Raw genomic sequence first — 20,742 nt, forward strand, 5'->3', positions numbered from 1 at the left:
GCCTCGGCCTCCTAAAGTGCTGTGATTACGGGTGTGAGCCATCACGCCCAGCTGATAATCTCTTTCTTTCTCTCTGTTGGATCGTTCTGCTCAACACACAAATACAACTTAGTATCAGGTATCTCAGAGAACATCCTTCTTTGATCTCATAGCCCACCTCTGGCATTGTACCACTCCTCTGCTCCCCTTCACAGAAACATTCCAGCAAAGAGCTGTGCACCTCTCTCATCCTTTAGTCTTTCCTCAACCATCCCTAATTGGTCTGTCTTCTACAACTCCACTACAATGGCCATGGCCAACTCACCAATGATCTCCCTCTTGCACAAGCATTGATTTATATATTCCATCAGGGGTGCTCATCTAGCGCTCACCTTTCCTTAGAGTGCCCCCTCCTCAAGGCTCTCAGGACCCTTTCCTACCTTGTTTTCTTCTTACCTTGTTGGCCACACTCTCTGTTTATTTTGGAAGCTCTCCTCCTCTACAAGACCTTGAAAAGTCCAAAGGCTTTATCTGAGGTTCTCTTCTCTTTTGTTTTTAAATTCTCTTCCTAGAAAATTCTCTCCAGTTATGTAGTCCCTCTCCTACCACATTTATGTGGTTTAAAGTGCCATCTGCAAGCGTATTACTCTCAAATTTACAGCTCCATATGTGATCACCAGCCTGAACTCGGACTCAGATAGCCAACTGTCTACTTGACATCTCCATTTTGAAATCCACAGGTATCTCAAAGATAACACAGCCGAAATATAATTACAGATGTCAGCACTCATCCACTGTCCTTTCCTCAAGCCTTCCTCATATCAGTAAATGGTCCAACCATTCACTCATACCCAAACCTAAAGGTCAAACTTGAACCCTTTCTTTATCCTATAACCTACAATAGAAAGTCTTAACAGTTTCATACCCAAATACATCCCAACCAATCCACTTCTCGTCACTTCCCTGGCTACACACCTCATGTAAACCACCATAAGTTTTTGTACCAACTAGTAGAGCAAGCAAGGCTCCTGTCTCTACTCCTGTTATAACACCCATCCTCCTCACAGCAACCACAATGATCTCTTTAATATATGTATCTATCAAATACCTTAAAAAACACAATCTAAACTCCTAACCCCAGTCCAGAGGGCCCTAAACAATCTGGCCTCTTCCTACGTCTCTGATGAAGTCTTCCTTGACTCTCCATCTTGTTCCTATTTTTCGGTCACACTGGCTTTCTTTCAGTCTTTCGAGTACTCCCAGTCCTCACCCAGGGGCTCTGCACTTGCTGTTTCATTTGGAATACATTTCTTCTGTATCTTTGAATAGTCTTTGAGTAGTTTTCTCTCTTTAAACTTGTTTTACCCTAAATGTCCCCTTCCCAGAGAAGACTTCCCTGACAAATTGAGTGGCCCTCATCACCTCTACAAAATTACCCTACATGATCTTTTTCATATCACTTCTGTACCTGAAATTATCTTATTTACCAACTTGCCTGTTTTTGCTGTCTGTAGTTGTATCTGTTAGCTTTTATGGCATTAAAAATCACTCCAAACTTAGTACTAAAGCAAACATTCCTTGAGCTCACAATCCTTTGGGTGGGCCAATTGGACTGGGCTCAAATGGGTGGTATCTGGGTTAGGCTGGGCTTTCTCATGTGTCAGTGGCCAGGTGGGTGGCTCTGCTCCTGGGGGTTGGTTGGCTGTTGGCTGGGGTAACTGGGCGCTGGGGCTAGGTTTCTCTTATCGTCCAGCAGGCCAGCCCAGGCTTACTCACAGGGTGGATAACAAGATTCCTGAGAGAACATAAATGTACTAGTCCTCTTGCGGTTTGGTTTTGGCACTAGCACAATGTCTCTTCTGCCTCATTTTTTTGGTCAAAGCAGCACAAACACTAGGAGTGGGGAAACAGTCTCTATTGCTTAAGGGGAAGAGCTACAGATTACATTGTAAATGGATATGGATATGAGGAGAGAAGAATTGTAATCATTTTTGCAAACAACCCACCACAATGGTATATATTTGCAATTCATTTGGTATTCTTACAATTTGAATCCCTTTTTGAGTTTAATACATTACTCACCTTATGAATCTTTGTAGGGCAAAGAATGTCTCCTTCTGTAGGAGCTGAACAAGCGCCGTAATTTCTTATCATTAAGGGCACAGGTACTTGTGCAATTTGGAAGAGAGCAAGGTGCAATAGTAGGCTCCCTGTGGAATTCATTTTCTGGTTAGGGTGAGAGCAAAGATGACTGTGTCAGGTTGCTATCACCTTATTTGCTGTACAATTATGTTCCTGGTGGGAAAGTAGCAAGAGTGCAAGCTGTAGCACTTGGGGCCCTGCTGCGATGAGCTGGTGATTTCCCCATCAGGCCAGTTCTATGGAAGGTTTTATATGTTGTTCCGGGAATCTTAAGTTTGAACCTTATTCTTTAGCCCTCTTGAAGATTCTGTGAGCTACTCAGTATTCTTCTAACATTCCTTTTCTGTGTAATTCCCCAGGACTGGATTTTGTTGCCTGCAGTGAAGAGCTCTGTTTCGGCAGCTGGCACCAGGAATGGGGTTTATTTTTCTTATGTAACAAGAAGAGTGAAGTGGTTGCCAGATTAGTCCAGTTGCTCACACAGCTATCACGGACTCTCCTGTCTTCCTGTTTTGCTGTCTTTAGGGTATTAACTTTTAATTTTCATGCTTGTTGCCCCTTAGTAGCTCCAGGTACTACTTCTATGTTCTAGGCAGGAAGGGGGCAAATGGGATGGCACCAGCAGTTTCTGTTCCTTGTATCAAGAAAGCAAATGTTTCTAGGAAGTCCTCCTTTTATAAAGAAAGGAGACTCTCTTTTGTTTAGAAAGAGGGTCTAAACCAATCAGCTGACCCCCCACTGGCATCAGCGATTAGGAAGTACTTGGCTTTCTAGCCTCTACGAGGAAGGCATGTAGGGAGAAAGCCTGAGAATATGCCAAATTAGATGACATCCAGTACCTATCACATGATTAGTTTCCCCCTTTAGAATGACAGTTCTGGGGGGCAGGGGCTCTGATTTATTCATTGCTGTCTCTTCTGGGCCCAGAAAAGCAACCGGCAAATATGCGGTTTCAAAATTCATTGACAACTGACTGATCTTTAATCTACCATCAAGGTCTGGAGATTCTTTCTTCAAAATGTGTCTTATCTCTTGCTTTCATTATAGAACCACTGTTCTATTCCAGGCCCTTAGTACATTATTAAAGATTTGTTTTCATGCTATATTTCTCTCTGCGGTCTTTTCCATCCTCTGTCTGCATTATATTCTGCTACTAGTGTATCACCTTGAACACCATTTTTATCTCGTCCTTTTCTTTCTCAAAGTATTAGCTGTGTTGTAGTAAATCCCAGTCTCTCAGCTTGGGATCTGACTCCTTGCATAAGCTGGTCTGTTGCCTCCCTGACATCAGCAATTTATTTGGTAATCACTCGCAAGTCCAGCTAATCTCATGGCCATCTGGTATATGCTGTCATACCCAGTGTATGCAAAGGGAGCAGGCTGCACTGTGAAGGAAAGAAAGGAGACCAGGACAGGGAAGACGCTCATCGTAGGTGACAGGTGGCCAAGCTGCTTAAGGCCAACGACCCACCCACTCTGAACTTGGGCTTAGTCTGCTGCTTCACCGGTGGAACTCATATCGGGCAGAGGGTCTGAATGGGCTGAAACAGGACTGGGCTGGCTCAGTCTAATCCGTGGGGTGCTCACAGCAGACTTGTCACCTCAGAGGAAAAGTGGAGTGGAAACCAGGATCAGTAGTGAACTGTCACAGAGACTGGCCCACAGGGAAGAAGTTGGAGAGGAAGGCTGAAAGTCAGTGGCATGTAGATGTTCAAGGGCTTGCTGTCTAGTCCAACAGGAACCAAGTCATTCCTGAATGCCTAGAGAACTTGGAACCAGGAACAGTCAGGCTTGGTTCTTCTTGGTCTGAGGCTGGCGAGGAAGACCACTTTGTGTTGGACCTCAGTGTTGGCAGCTAGGCTGCTGGATCTAGCAGGCACTGGTCCATCTTCCACTTGCCTTTAGTTCTCTACCTTTATGAGTGCCCTACCTTTTGTTAGAAATGCATTCTTTGCTGGTATGCTACAAGCGATATTTTGAAAAGCTCTGGGGACACTTAGGATACATCTAAATTTGTTTGATGAAAAGCAATTTAAGCCATTTTTACAATAAAACGGAATAGACATGGATAAAATTGGCATGCTGTTTCAGACAAAATTAAGACTTAAATTTGAAGCTCTGATTAAAATTCTGGTTTATGATTATGTATTCATTCTTTTCTTTCATTAGGGGTACTTAAATGGAAATAATTGAGAAACACAGAATTCTAAGGCAAATAAAAGGCCACTAGAAGCACTGTAATTATTATGGAAGTTGTTCATTAGAGATATATACGCTAGGAATTTAAACCAGAATTCAGAAATTTTCATTTTTAGAATGAATTAAAAAGACCATGTTTGAGATTTTTAAAAATATTATTTAACAGGAAGGGAGAATTTGTGATGATGGCGTATACTGGGAAGGATGGGAATAAAACTGCTATTTGAAGAGAATGTCTACCTTTTAAGGTAAAAAAATCTCAAGTCAGTTTTAAAAGAATTTCAAGGTATTTTTCTTACTTGAATAAAATAACCTATAATAAATAAACATTTAAAATAAAAATATTAATGAATAATTCCTTCTGAGTAGTATACTTTAATTCTAGAATGTCTATTTCCTCTAAGAAGGATCCTCCAAACATTTTAAACTAACAACTTAATCTAATTGCTTGGATAGAATGAGACTTCCCTGTGTCATCTCTTCTGAGCAAACTGCAATCTTTTAACATCTTAATACTGGTTTCTGGCAGGGTTCTAGTAGCATACCAGGGGAGATTTATCCAAAATCGCTTCTTCCACTGGCTGCTTCCGATAATTTATTTGAAATCTCAAGAACTGCTTATTACTCAAAAAGAAAAGTATAAATCCAGAGTCTACTCACCTGATTATGCTAAGCAGAAAGTGCTTTATTGTTTCAAATAATCAGAAATTATTTTGTGGATTCACTTGTCTCTTAAACTTAACTTGATTATATGTTTTGAGGATAGCTGTATTTTCTTTCACTATTAGCAAAGTCATTTCTTTTTACTATAAAGGAAATACAGGCTTTTACAGAAAAGACTTGCTACAGAATAGGTGACTTATTCCTGACCATCAGATTCTTCAGAGGAATTAGCTTTTTTCATTCTTTCATTTAGCAAATAATTATTGATTTCTGACTGAGTGAGTATAACTCAATAATTCTGTCTAAATTAAAAATAAGTTTAGTCAAACAACAGGAATGATAATGATACATTTTAATTTAGTATTGCTTAGAAAATTCCTGGGATATATAGAATGTTATTTTATTTAATAATTCTGTTTCTGCATAAGAGTACAACAGACTTCAAGAGCTTCTTCATTCTTGTCCTATGCGTTAATCAGAATCACTGTGAATTTTAATTTAGAGTACATTTAGATCAGTTTCATCTGTTCAACCACTTGGACATGTGAAATTCCTCTTGTCCATTATAGGCCCTATGTATATGACAACTATAAATCTACAATTTCTGGAGTTTGTTTTATTGCATGAACAATAATATTCACCCCCTTCAGAATTCTTTCTCTCTTAGCTATCCCATGAGTCAAATTACCTCCTCTAATTGAATACCTTTCAAATGCTCTCTCATTTTGATCCATCTCCAAATTTCCAGTATCAGATTGATAATTTTCAGACATCATCACCTGGATGTCTTTCTATGACCCCAAATATGTTAAAAGCAGGACAGATTTATCCAACTCTTGATTTAACATTGCTTTTGACGTATGTTGTCTGTTTTTGGTAGTGGTATCACAGGGTTGTAAGACTTGAGGGCCCCACTTAAAAGAGGACAGAGGAAATACTCAGTAAGAGCTAACTCTTATGACACTCCTGCTCCATGCAACTTTTGCTGAACTATGCTCTGTGTTGGATTTTTTACTTATGATACATTGTTCATTTAAAGGATTAAATAAATTATCTATCTCCTTGCCTTCTACAACCAATCTATTGTTACGTTATTTTGAGTCCACCTCTGAAATTTTTTGGAAATAATTTCCTTCCTTTCTATTCCTATTCTCATGACTCTCAGTCAAGCCCTTATGAACTCTGGGTTTCACTATTTTTAGAGCTACCTTACTGGTTTCTGTCTCCTCCCTCCGAATCATTTGACATAGTAATGTGAAGGACATCTTCAGTTCTGATTATTGTCATTTCCCTGCTCGAAAACCTTCAGCATTTCCATGTTCTATAGAATAGAACTAAAACTCCTTGGCCTGGCATTTTCCATCTCCACAGTTTGGTCTCAACACATACAGTGGCTTCACTGTTAGATAGAGAATAGGAACAGAAAAATGACTGCAAAGTGGTTAAGATCCTTCACTATTTACTAATTGTGTGATCTTTGGTAAATTACTATTCCCTCCTCAACTCTGGTTTTTCTACTTAGAAAAACATGGATAATAATAGCACATACCTCCTATAGTTGTTATGAGGATTAAATAATTCATTTAAAGCATTAATGTGTCTAGTAAAAAGTAAGTAATCAGTACATTTTATTATTATTATAGCACTGTTAGATGAATAAATGTATATTTACGGAACTCGATATCAATTTAGTTCTTTTCTTTATATGTTTTGGAAATGGGAACATGAGTCTACAGGACTGGGAATTATGGCTCCTGTACCATTCAGTTCCCATGTATTTCTCATTAGCAATTATTTCTAGATGAAGGGCTATGCTTGTTGTGCTGTATGGAGCACACTGAATGTTGTCCTGATTGCTTGCCTAAGCGGGTTATTAATAAAACCCAAGTGTCCACTAAAAAGAAACAGTGTACTGATATATGCTAAAACAGTTGAACCTCAAAAACATTATGCTAAATAATGCCAGACAAAAGACTTCCATATTGTATGATTCCGTTTATATAAAATGTCCAGAATAGTCAAGTCTATAAAGCCTAGAAGGTAGACTAGTGTTTGCTTTGGGCTGTGAGTAGAAATGAGGAAAGACTGCAAATGGGGACAAAGTGTTTTTTTGGGTTGAGGAAAATGTGTACATATAGTTCCATGACATTTCATCACATTCGTAACCACCACCACAAGAAAGATGCAGCACTGTTTTATTCCGCGAAGTCTTGCTTGGGCTACCCCTTCACGGCCAGACCTATTTCCCTCCCTGCACTATTGTTAACCCCTGCCAACCACTGATCTCTTCTCAGCATCTGGTAATTATGTCATTTTGAGAATCTTATACAAATTAAATCATATAGTATTAGAGATCATTACCAATAATTTAATGTAATTATTGATATTGTAAGGTTTAAGTCTGCCATATTATTTTTTGTTTTCTGTTTTCTCTGTTTTTTTCATTTCTTTCTTTCATGCCTTCCTGTGAAATACTTTAACATATTTTAGAATTCTGTATTGTTTGTAGGCATATCTCTTTATATTTTTAGTAACTGTTCTAAGTATTAAATTATACATACAAAACTAGCAGTCTACTGATGTGGATATTTTACCAGTGTTAAGTGTAGCCCTTTAATTCTCTTTACCCTCCCTCATTTATAATTGTTTTAATATTTCCTCTACATTCATTGAGAGCCAAATAAGACAATATTATACTTTTTGCTTCAATTGTCAAAAATAATTTAGAAAATTCAGAAGGAAAGTTTATTGTGTTTATTCTTATTTTTGTTCTTTCTGTACTTTTTTTCCTTCTTTATATTCCCAAATTCCTTCTTTTATCATTTACTTTCTGTCAGAAAACTTCCTTTAGTCACTCTCTTAGAGTAAGTCTGCTGGTGACAAATACTCGTAGGTTGTCTTCATCTGAGCATGCCTTGGTTACCTTCATCCCTCAAGGATAATTTTGTTGGACATAATACTCTGGTTGACAGCTCTTTTACTGTAGCACTTAGAAAATGGTTGCAGTATCCTTCAGGGCTTCTTGACTTTTGATGAGGCGTCAGCTGTCATTTGAATTGTTTCCCCTTTTTTCCTATAGGTAATGTGTCGTCTCTCTCTGGCTGCTTTCAAAATTATTTTCATTGTCTTTAGTTCTCTGAAGTTTGACAATGGTGTGTCTTAGTGTAAATTTCTTCAGGTTTATTGTCCTTGGGGTTTGATCAGTTTCTTAAATTTGTAGTTTGTTTTTTGACAAATTTGGGAAGTTTTCAACCATTATCTCTGGGAATATATTTTGAGGCCCACCTGCTTCCTCCTCTCCTTCTGAGATCTTTTGTTATAGTTCTGCAAGTCCCTGAGGTTCTGTTCAATTTTTTTTTCAATCTATTTTCTCTCTGTTGTTCAGATTGGGTAATTTCTATTGTACTATCTTCAAGTTAACTATGTAATTATTTCCTGTCTTATCCATGATGCTGTTGAACCCACTCATTGTGTTTTAAAATTTTGATTACTGTATTTTTTAGTTCCAGGACTTCCATTTGGTTCTTCTTTATATATTCTATTTGAAAGGCTTTCTATTATTTCATTTGTTTCAAGTACATTTGGAAATGCTTGTTGAAGTAGTTGTATAACATCTGCTTTAAAACCTTTGTGGTGTAATTCCAACTTCTGTGTCATGTTGATGTTGTCATTTGTTGACTGAATGTCTTTTTTTATTTTGAACATGGTCTCACTCTGTTGCCCAGGCTGGAGTGCAGTGGTACCATCTCGGCTCACTGCAACCTCTGTCTCCCAGGTTCAAGCGATTTTTATGCCTCAGCCACCTGAGTAGGCTACAGGTGCATGCCACCATGCCTGGCTAATTTTTGTATTTTTTGGTAGAGGTGGGGTTTCACCATGTTAGCTAGGATGGTCTCAAATTCCTGACCTCAAGTGATCCACTTGCCTCGGCCTCCCAAAGTACTGAGATTACAGGCCACTGTGCCTGGCCTGACTGAATATCTTTTGTCATTGAAGTTGAGATTTACCTTGTTCTTGGTATGATGAGTGCTTCTTAAAAGTTGCATTCTGGACATTTTGGGTACTATGTTATAAAACTCTGGGTCCTATTTAAATCTTGTGTTTTAGAAGACCTCCTCTGGCACTACTGGCAGGGGAAAGGGAACTCACTCCTCTTTACCACCAGATGTGGATGGAGGCTCTCACTACTTACACTGCCTCATTTGACATCATGAGGAGGGGTACACCTTATTACTGCTGGGCGGGGAAGGGATTTCACGCTTTGATATGGTTTGGCTGTGTCCTCACCCAAATCTCATCTTGAATTGTAGCTTCCACAATTCCCACACATTGTGGGAGGGACCGGTGGGAGGTAATTGAATGATGAGGGTGGGTTTTTCCCATGCTGTTCTTGTGATAGTGAGTAAGTCTTACGAGATCTGATGGTTTTATAAAGGGGAGTTTCCTAGTACAAGCTCTCTCTCTTGCCTGCTGCCATGTAAGAAGTCCCTTTGCCCTTCCTTCATCTTCTGCCATGATTGTGAGGCCTGCCCAGCCATGTGGAACGGTGAGTAAATTAAACCTCTTTCCTTATAAATTTCCCAGTCTTGGGTATGCGTTTATTGGCAGCATGAGAACAGACTAATACAGGCTTCCTTTGTGGTCTCATATACCCTGCCGAGTGTGGTGGGGAGGAGGGGTGGTGACAGACCCATCACTACTAAACAGTGGTGAAAGTTCTGGCTTCCCTCTGGGCTTCTTCTGATACCAACAAGGGAGTGTGGCGGCTTTACTACCAGGGGGAGATGGAAGTCTTGGTTCCCCACTTGGCCTTCACCAATATCACCCTGAGTAGGAAAGACAGGGATGCCTCATTATCACTGGGGAAGGGCAGAAGTCAAGGTTTCCCAAGGCAGATGAGAGTATGGTGAGGCCTGGGTTTTTTCCTGTGGTGTTTAGCTGGGGAAGGGCAGGTTAAATGCATAAATGTTTTCTGAACATTCCATCATGACCATCTAGTTTTTTTTTTTTTTTTTGAGACGGAGTTTTGCTCTTGTTACCCAGGCTAGAGTGCAATGGCGCGATCTCGGCTCACCGCAACCTCCGCCTCCTGGGTTCAGGCAATTCTCCTGCCTCAGCCTCCTGAGTAGCTGGGATTATAGGCATGCGCCACCATGCCCAGCTAATTTTTTGTATTTTTAGTAGAGACGGGGTTTCACCATGTTGACCAGGATGGTCTCGATCTCTTGACCTCGTGATCCACCCGCCTCAGCCTCCCAAAGTGCTAGAATTACAGGCATGAGCCACCGTGCCTGGCCACCGTCTAGTTTTTAAAAAGTTTTTAGTTAATTGCCTAAATGTTTTCTGTCTTGCTCGGTTGCCCCTTTCCTGGACCCCTGGCCAGAGAGAGAAGTGACTTTCATTGGTGCATTTTAAATCTGCTCCTATTAGTGTTTTTGGGTCACTGACGTCTCTAGCACCTAGTTTGGGATACATGGGACAAAAAGAAAGCCCAGAGAACACACTGCTGTGTCATTCCTTGAGTTCTGTGATTCTTAGCCATTTTGCCTTCTTGTCTGTATCTTTCAGTGTATTTGCTTTATATGCTATATCTGGGGTTTTCAGGTATACTTAGTGAGATGAATAGGGAGAAGTGGTCTCCTCCATTTTGGTTGGACTATTAATTCTCTGCAACCAATCTGACCGTTTCATTTTGCCATTCTGCTTTATAATGTAGGAGTACTGACTTACATGACCAACAAGTAAATTGCACAAAGACATGAAAAGGCAAATAATGGGGTTTATCAAAGATATCTCTTCACTATTAAAAATTAAGTTTTGAAGTCCTATCATAAGAATGCATGCTAAATAAAAAGAAAACCTAAAATATTTTCAACATGTGGATATGTGTAATTTTTTTTTTAAAAAAATGATATTACCAAAGACTTGCACATGAATGCTCATAGAAGTATTATCTGCAAGAGTCCCAAACTGGAAATAACCTAAATGTTACTCAAATGGTGAATGAATAAATAAAATACAATAAAATCATACAATAAAACATTTGAAAATAATAACAAATGAAGTACTAATATATGCTACAACCTGGATGAATCTCAAAAATATTATGCCAAGTGAAAGATGGCAACCACAAAAGACCACATATTGCATGACTCCATTTCTATGAAATGTTCAAAACAGGCGAATCCATAGAGACAGAACGTAGATTCCTGGTTGCCTGGGGCTGGTGTAGGGGTGGTGGGATAGGTACAGTTTCCTTCTTTCTTTCTGAGGTGTTCTAAAATTAGATCATTGTAATCTTGGAACAACCCCAAATATTCTACAAATTACTGAATCATCCACTTTTTTTCTTTTTTTTTTTTTTGAGAGGACTCTGTTGCCCAGACTGGAGTGTAGTGGCACGATCTCGGCTCACTGCGACCTCCACCTTCCGAGTTCAATTGTGAAGCACCCACTTTAAATGGGTTAATTTTATGGCATGGAAATCATATATCAACAAAGCAGTTTAAAAAACTAGATGGTCATGATGGAATCTTCAATATAAGGAAGCATATAGGAGCCCTCTCTGCCCTCTGTTTTCAGTCTAGGCAGTTATTTGTGTCTGACTAACCAAATGACTTGGCTGAAAGAATAGCATGAGATGGTTTCTATGAAAAAAATGTTGGCTTATATATGTTTGTTCGACATGGTAAGAAAAAGAAGGGATGAATCTAGTGAAAATTAGAGAATTCCTAGGTGATAGGATGATAGGTGCAGCAGACTACCACGGCACACATTTACCTAGAACAAACCTGTATGTGCTGCCCATGAACTCTGAACTTCAAATAACAGTTAAAGAAAAAAAAAATTAGAGAGTAAGCCTTGAATACATTTGCTATCCTAATGACAACAGTCTGTGTATACTCAAATCTTTGCTAGCTCTCTCTTCCTTTCAAATAATACATTCCATACCATAATCTTCTAGATAGTAAAGTGTATTTGGACTGAGTTTGCCTTCCCTCTACCTCTAAGCACCATGAAGACGGGGGCTGGGACTGTCTTATCTGTAGTGACATGGACAGGATCTGACAGTGGGTAGAGATCAGGCTCTTTGGTTATCACAGGACTTTAGGTTGCAGACAGGCATGCTAAGTCCAGTAGATGGGGCTGGGGATAACCAGGTTCAGGAGGGCTGGGTACAGACAGATAGATGTCAGGGAAAATCAAGGTGTAGACCAGGAAATGGTCCTATTCCATCAGATCATAGCAGATCAGTGCTTGGTAGCAAAAGCCAGGAAAGAACGGTCTCCTGACCAGCCTGCACTGGCTGCTGCTTGCTGTTATTTTACATTTGTGTGGAAGGCCAAGACAGGAGGATTGTTTGAGCCCAGGAGTTCTAGACCAGTCAGGGAAACAGAGTGAGACCCAGTCTCTACAAAAAATAAAAAATTAGCTGTATGTGGTAGTCCCAGCTACTCAGAAGCTGAGGCTGGAGAACCAACCTCCCAGAACTTGAGCCTGGGAGTTCAAGGCTGCAGTGAGCCATAACAGTGCCTCTGTGCTCCAGCCTGGGTAACAGAGCAAAACCTTGTCTTAAAAAAAAAAACAACAAAAAGAGAAAACAATATAAGACAAAATATATTTATGGTTGCTAACCTATAGCAGGTTCTCAGTGCTCCCCACAGGGCTACTATACCTCCTCTTCCAATCCCCCTTTCATTCCACTGGGTAACTATTCCACAGCTTCTCCAGTCTCATTAGATTAATAACACCACCTCCCCCTCATTCACACCCTCAGTGGATGGCTTCATATCCTAGGTTGCTGAGATGGAGAAGCAGTCAGAAAGGAAGGTCACCTTCACCAGTATCACTGCCTATCTTTCTGCTACTGGACGTGGCCTTCTCTGTAATCCCTGCTGAGACATACACCTCTGTTGTGCATTATATCCCATCTCCTTGTTATGCACTCAAGGATGTGGCTCTAAGAATTCTCCCTGCTCTTACCTGCAGCATTAAATCTTTCATTTTGACTGGATCATTCCTATCAGCATACACACATACTATACCTCAAACTCTAACTGATTTTAAATATGGAAAAACAAACGGACAGAATGAAATCTAACAAAAAATTTATCTCCACATGCTGACTCCAATCTCTCTCCTTCTAGTTTTCTCTTGCCTCTATGTCCAATGAGGATTTTATCCCTACTGTTCTACAAAAAAGTTCTTGTTGAGGTTACAGATAAATGCCACATTGCTAAAGCCCATGCTTAGTTCTCAAAACTCCTCTTATTTAAATATGAGTACCATTTGACACAGTTCGTCACTAGCTCCTTTTGAAACATTCTTTCCTTTGGCTTCCAGAACACTACTCTGTTGATGAAACTTTTCCTCATAAACTCCTTTGCTTGTTCCTCAGGCCTACTGAGCCAATCACTGCAGCAAGACCCCAGGAAATTCATGTGCACCTTCAAGCCTGGGAAGCGATGGTTTAGATACACATTGACATGTGCCAGAGACAAGTGATAACAAGGAGAGGGCATGGTGGCTCAACTGGATAACAGGGGTACCTGCTCTCTGTCCTCAATTGGAGTTGTGGGAGTGGAACGTATACTATGGGAGATGCTCAGAAAAGGAGAGCCCATTTTGTGCTGTCCTATGTGTAAGAAATGTTACTTTTCCTAAAAGTTCCCCCAAAGGATCCCTTTAATTGAAATTCCTTCAGTATCAAAATAGAACTGATCAATGTGAATTGTTTATCAGACATAGATTATAGAATTCAAGAGAAAATCAAGAGAAAAGCTACATTAGTCCTTAGCCTATTTAAGGGCAGATTACATCTGACTCCAACCTTTTTTAATTTGTCCTTCAATTTGGAGCTGGTAATGATATAATTCATGCCTATTGCTACCATCATGCCTATTTCTACCTGTAAACACAAATTTCCTTACTGATTTAATAGCCATGTCTTGTGTAGACAGTCATAATTATAAATGAAGGTTTGTATCAAAGAAGACACTATAGTTTCTCTTATCTACACCTCACTCTTGCTCTTTCTTCCCATTCCTCCCTACTCCTCTCTCCACTTCTCTCTCATAGGTGGCCTGTAACAATGTCAGTATTTATGAGGCAAAGTGTGCAGTTTCATGATCTTTTTTCCTTTGTGATTGGTGTGGGAAAACATTGTGGCGCACATGCTTGAACCTGGTCTTGTTTCCCCAGAGGACCCCTTACCTTGTTTTTGTTGTTCAGAGCTGAGGCAGGAAGCCCAGTAGGAAACCCGATTAGATGAAGCGTCTTTTAAAGTCCGATTAGACCACAGGTAGTCGTGAGAAGGATCAGGTGCCATCTGGAGACTTCATGTGTGACAAAGTCCTGAAACATGTTCAAACCCGACTATGAGTAAGGGAAGCAGTGGAAGTGTGCTGAGTATGCAGTAGTATGAAATCATAGCATTTCATTGTATGCTGCTTCTGCTGTTTGTCCTGTGTTATGCTGAGTCACCAAATTGTGTACACTCACAGTCATTTCAGAAGTACACCAATGAGGTAATAAGCAAGAATGCCTAAATAAAACAAAAGGCCTCGTTCTTTTCTTTTTTAATGATTACCAGGAGCAAGTACTGGCTTAGGAACTTATCAGAATGAGAAAAATGTCAAACAATTTCATTTTTAGCTGCACCATAACAACTTTGTCTCTTTAACACAAATAAATGAGGGTTAAAAGTTGTCTGGGAGACACATGCTTGCGTATTGGTGAAGTATTTTTTCTGGAGAAGAACACTAGGCAAGAAAGAGGATGGAAGGGAAACCTTTGTAAGGAAGATTTCAGAACTGCAGAGCATGCTAGGAACTGGCTTGTTTCTGGCTGTGGTCTCCTTAAGGCGAGCACTCTCTGGTGATTAGCATCACTGTGGATTAAATTAATTGGCTATACTCAATCCCTTGCTGGACATATTGAGAATAAATCCAAAGACGTTAGTTTCTTTGCACGAAATGAGGTTACATATCCAGTGACATTTATTTGAGCAATTTAAAAACTTAAACATCTTTTTCTTTTCTTAATAAGGGAAGTTTCAAGTCCTGGTAAGTACAAAATTATTTGAAATCTTTCTTTTGAAAATATTCTCTGTTTTGCTAGTTGTATTTTGTTTTCCATGTTATACCTAGATTATATATCTGTGTTCTGTGTTTAACTGTTAGAAAAAGAATAAATGCTACTAATAATTATCTTTTACCTAAATATGCCAGCAACCTTCACAGTATGCTGATATTGAAGTAGAATGGAACTTCAGTATCAGGAAATCAAATAATTCTAGTTTATTCAAATGAGTAATGTTTACTTTTTTTCTCACAATAAAAGTACTATATGTTTCTTATAGACTTCTGGGCAATACATTAAAGAAGAAGGCAGCTGCTTGCAATTCAACAATACTGTGGCTACCACAGTGAATAACTGGTATTTTTCCTTTTTGAATCTCTTCTCCCAGCTCTACCCTCTAGGCTTATGAATGTCTGAAACGAACTAATTTTTCTTGCAACATCGAGTCTCTGAATTGTCAAAAGAATGAACATTCTGTATATTCTGTATTTATCAATTTTCCATTTTTTCTACTTCATTATTTGTGACGTCTAAATTTACATTATGTGGTAGAAAATTAAACTTAAAATGTAATTAGTGAAATGACGCATGTAAATCTGTCACGTTTTGTCAAGTGAGTGGGAGAGTGAAGACACAGCCCTCTTGCTAGAGGCAGCTATTTAGTTTTGAGCAGCACAGCTGTAAATGATTGATTTAAGTGGGGTTTGATTGAAACTAATGATGCCACAGATAAGCCTAGCCACAGTTGAGCCTAAGGGTGTTAAAAAATCTGCTTAATATTAAAGAGCAATGAAAGTATGCATGATAGCTCCACGGTCTAACTTTAGGCAATAAGGAGGCTCTGCAGAGAAGAAGAGACGATGTTAGTAGCAAGCTGTCACGTCATTAGAAGCGGATTTTAAGGCAAAGAGTTTTTGTAAACTAGCCTCCTTGCTATCCATAGGGAAGTCAATGGCGAGGAAAGTGGAGGGCTTCAAGATTCTACAGTTACCTCTTCCCACCTCCACTTCTTCAGCCTAAGCTTCTGGGAGAATTAAACCATTTTATGCTGCTTAGTTTGTTTGTTCCCTAGGTAGCCCTTAAGTATATTACTGCCTTATTCCAACTTTAGAGGGCGTAAGATAAACCTTATTATTGAAAATGTATGTAAGGATACATTGCTACATTTCCATCCAAATTCTGATTAGTTTTTAGAACTGATTAAGAATGGAGCACGGCTAACATAGGAGAACTCAAAAAAGTTACGAAAGGCTGGTAGCTCTGTTTCACAAAAGTGGGCACTCTACTGTCAAAACTTAATGAACACTTTGGTAGTCTTGCTCATGTGCACCAGGTAAATGCCGTACCACCTCTGCCTTCTTCCTGGAGGGCATCTCTACCACTCTTTGCCTCTGGCATCTCAACTTTACACCAGGCTTTCTTCTGGAAATTGCCGTCTTCTCACTCCTACCCTCAATCCCTCAGGCTGTATTAGACATCCCTCCTTAATATTCTCTTGGTACCACAACTCTTCCTCTTCTTCAATTGAGCTATTGAGTTACTCTGTGAACTTCCCATGGACTCTGTAGGAAATGCACATTATTAAGATAGGGCAAAGGCTGATTCACTTCGTTCAGAAATGAATTCACTTTCCTTCAGAAACTTTGGTTTGCACCGTCTTTCCAAATGATGACATTGCTCATTCAATGAATATAAATCCTTTTATTCAATGATAATGCCTAATCTTTATCATGTTCGGGGCTTTACACACAAGATCCCCCTTATCATAGGCTCTTAAGACTCACCCACAAGTATGCAGAATCTCAACTCTCTACCTAAAAGTTCCCCCAGTGACTTCTAGGAGTTCCCAGCGATTGATTCTCTCACACACTATGAAGATGATGTGAACTTGTATTTTTGTTTTTTCACTACAGCAGACCCAACAAGGTGCCTGGCAACCACCCTGTTGGAAGCATTTACTCTGCAAATGCTCCTCCACTGGTGGGGACCTGGCATCTTCCCAGGTCACAGTACCTTCAGCACCTGCCCTTCATGCACTGGGCTCAAAACCAATGCTCAGGGCTGGGTAGCAGTGGGATAGGGACAATGGCAGCTGCCTCTTTCCTCCTATTGTCTTTATCTTCCATGTTTTCCCTCCCAGCCCCAGCACAGAATCTTTCTCTTTAGCCAAAACTGACAAACAAAACTACCCACAAAAATCTTAGTATATTGGCTTAGCATATTGTGTTTCCAAAGTGATCACTAGGTTACCAGCTCTCCAAATAGTGAGATTCAGGCATTAAACAAGTGACATTAAGAGCCTCATGATGCACCTACACCAAAAAAAAAAAGTCGTTTTCCAAAATTAGGTGAGAAATGTGTCTCATGTACAATATTTTCAAATAAACATATAAGTAAATCAACCAAAATACAATTGAAGGCAAAGAGTTCTAAAGTCTTATTCATTTTTGTTTTGTTTTGTTTTATTTTTCTTGAAACAGAGTCTCACTCTGTCACCCAGGTTGGGTGGGCAGTGGCGTGATCTCGGTTCACTGCATTCTCTGCCTCCCACATTGAAGAGATTCTCCTGCCTCAGCCTCCAAGTAGAGTAGCTGGGACTACAGGCACACACCACCATGCTTGGCTAATTTGTATTTTTAGTAGAGACGAGGTTTCACCATGTTAGCCAGGCTGGTCTTCAACTCCTGACCTCATGTGATCTGCCTGCCTCGGCCTCCCAAAGTGCTGGAATAACAGGCATGAGCTACCATGCCCAGCCTAAAGTCTTATTTAAATACTGAAGGAACTCATCCTTCTCATCGTTGCTGAAGCCATGGTGATTAAGCAGCCTGCCCAAGGTCAGACCACAGTTGACCAGATGAGGATGAGAAGAGGTTGCAGTTTTGCTGACTCCATTATGAAGCTGGATTCCCCGGCTCCTGATACACATGTCTGCTACAGCTGCTTTTTTTTTTTTTTTTTTTTTGTCTTAAGTATTATAATTACTTTAAACCTCTGAGGAAGAAGGAAGGGAAGATATCTAATTTCTAGGCTGATCTTCAAATTTATTTTCTAAGTTACATTTAAATAAGATTTGCAAATCAGATTGGAGATATATGAAGAATCTTGGATAACAGCTTGCAAACATTTAAGTAGATGATTTGGGCCAGATTTATAGCTGGTATACAATGATAAACATGCCTTTTTCCGTCTCTATATTACCAATTACGTTCATTTTGTTTGTTTAATTTGTCTTCAAGGCTGCAGGACTTTCTTATTGTGTCAAAAGGCACTAATAATTAAAATTATTTCAAATAATAGAAAACAGCCACAAAATGCCACAAATGAAAACAAGGCCAGACCCAGATAAATCCATCCACTTACTGTTCATTTGTCAATCAAACTCCGGTTTCATTGGAGAAGTGGAAAAGGAAAACCTTAGTGCTTTGCTGAAAACTACTCTGCTTGAATTGTCTCCTGAAGTTTTAACTTTAGAACTACTAGTGGGACCAGTAACCAGACTGCATGAGTTTTAGCAGCCCATAGCAATGCTGTCATTCATTCAAAGAACATTTTTGTTTAGTGCAGTGTTTCCCAAATTTAGATAAATGATGTGTGAGATGATTAGCCTGCATTTTCCGCAATCTGCAGTGGAAAGATCTGATAGTATCGTAAGATAGGTCTTACTGAAGGTTCTGTGTGACACATTCCTTCTAGAAATGTCAGGTACATTTTCCTCTAGACAATTTGAACTTTAAAAAACATTTCCTGTTTCTCCTTTATTTCTGTATTGTCAGGATTTGAAGGACTAAATCGATGAATTCCAAAACTCTCTTTTCTCAGTGGATGGTTTCTGATTTGTGTCTCTGTTGTTTTTTAAATTGTGCAATAATACCTGCTAATTTTAAAGGTTCGCAATGTTGAGGAATGTATGAAAAACATGAATATTATCCAGAGTTCTGCAATCCAGAGATAGCCACATCAACACAGGGCTGTATATATTTCTGGACTTTTCCCCAAATCATATAATTCAGTCATATGCCACATAACACTATTGGCCCCATAAGACTATAATGCCGTATTTTGACTGTATCTTTTCTATGTTTAGATACACAAATACTGCTGTGTTACAATGTCTACAGTATTCAAACAGTAACATGCTGCACAGATTTTTAGCCTAGGAGCAGTAAGTTATACCACAAAGCCTGGGTGTGTAGTAGGCTATACAATCTGTTTCTGTAAATACACTCTATGATGTTCACACAATGATGAAATCACCTAACAATGCATTTCTCAGAACTTATCCTTGTTGTTAAATGATGTGACTGTATTTAAATCAATGACATAGAATGTTTTGCAAACTGCTTTTATTCACTTAGTAATATGTCATGACCATCTTTCGATGCCAAAAGATGCATCTATAAGGTCATGTTTAATGGTTGCATAGTTTTCCATTGCGTGGGTGCATATGTGATAATTTATTTATCTAGGCCCTTATTAGTGTGTTTAGGTTATTTTTAACTTTTAAATTATAAATGCCCTTATTTAACTGTTTATTTCTTTTTATTATAAGTCCCTTAAAATTATCTCTCAAAATTGACAGGTCTAATGAATGAATAGACAAATGAAAGAATAAACTTCTAGGAATATTCTGGATGTCTGCTACTATATTTAGCATGCATTAGTATTACCACATATTCGCTATGCTGCTGTGATTCTGGAGATGAAAAATTTTCTTTTTTCTCTAGGTCTCAGCCAAAATGAGTGATACCCCTTCTACTGGTTTTTCCATGATTCATCCTACTTCTTCTGAAGGTCAAGTTCCCTCCCCTCGCCATTTGAGCCTCACTCATCCCGTCGTGGCCAAACGGATCAGTTTCTACAAAAGCGGAGACCCCCAATTCGGCGGGGTCAGGGTGGTGGTCAACCCTCGCTCCTTTAAGTCCTTTGATGCTCTGCTGGATAACTTGTCCAGGAAGGTGCCCCTACCTTTTGGAGTGAGGAACATCAGCACCCCTCGGGGCAGGCACAGCATCACGCGCTTGGAGGAACTGGAGGATGGAGAGTCGTACCTGTGTTCCCACGGCAGGAAGGTGCAGCCTGTGGACCTGGACAAGGCCCGTCGGCGCCCACGGCCCTGGCTCAGCAGCCGGGCCATCAGCACGCATGCGCCGCCTCACTCTATTGCCGTCGCTGCTCCCGGCATGCCCCGCGCCCCACGGAGGCTTGTGGTCTTCAGGAATGGTGACCCGAAGACTAGGCGTGCGGTTCTGCTGAGCAGAAAGGTCACCCAGAGCTTTGAGGCATTTCTGCAGCACCTGACGGAGGTCATGCAGCGCCCGGTGGTCAAGCTGTACGCCCCGGACGGAAGGAGGGTGAGCGTTCTGGAGGCTCCTGGAGCTTGAGCTCATTTTGGGCATCCTACTAATGGGGTTTGTGTGGGGTATAAATGGTCCCGGGGATGGAAGTCCGCCTTCCTCCCTGCCTGTGTATGTGAGTGCGTGTGCGCCGATGCCGCCTTTGTTCCTTTGTCAGAATCTGACTGGAATCTCATCTTTACCTCACACTGCCTACCTCTTTCTGTCTTCCCTGAGCACTGAGTTACATAATGTTTTCGCGTGGAATCCAATCTTGACGATATTTTCAGGAAAGGAGTGGCGAAGAGTAGTAGTTTCATAGAGGAGGCATTTTCCTGGGATC

General features: G+C 40.1%; 1 protein-coding gene across 5 annotated transcripts in view; it reads left to right on the forward strand.

Moving 5' to 3' along the window:
• RP1 (RP1 axonemal microtubule associated) overlaps window positions 1-20,742 on the forward strand; it is a 306,195-nt gene that overhangs the window by 30,050 nt on the left and 255,403 nt on the right. For 2 of the 5 annotated variants that reach the window (XM_012463767.3, XM_012463766.3), the window contains one exon: window positions 19,791-20,417. In XM_012463767.3, coding sequence (XP_012319190.2) covers window positions 19,803-20,417 — 615 coding nt within the window. In that variant the 5' untranslated portion in view covers window positions 19,791-19,802. Of the gene's footprint in view, window positions 1-14,888; window positions 15,048-15,100; window positions 15,421-19,790; window positions 20,418-20,742 lie in introns of those variants that run through there. The other 3 variants (XM_064384191.1, XM_012463765.3, XM_064384190.1) reach the window with 3 other exon arrangements.

Source organism: Aotus nancymaae, unplaced genomic scaffold (genome assembly GCF_030222135.1).
Source record: "Aotus nancymaae isolate 86718 unplaced genomic scaffold, 86718_ANA_hifiasm-v0.15.2.pri h1tg000036l, whole genome shotgun sequence".
In the NCBI taxonomy this organism is placed as follows: domain Eukaryota; kingdom Metazoa; phylum Chordata; class Mammalia; order Primates; family Aotidae; genus Aotus; species Aotus nancymaae.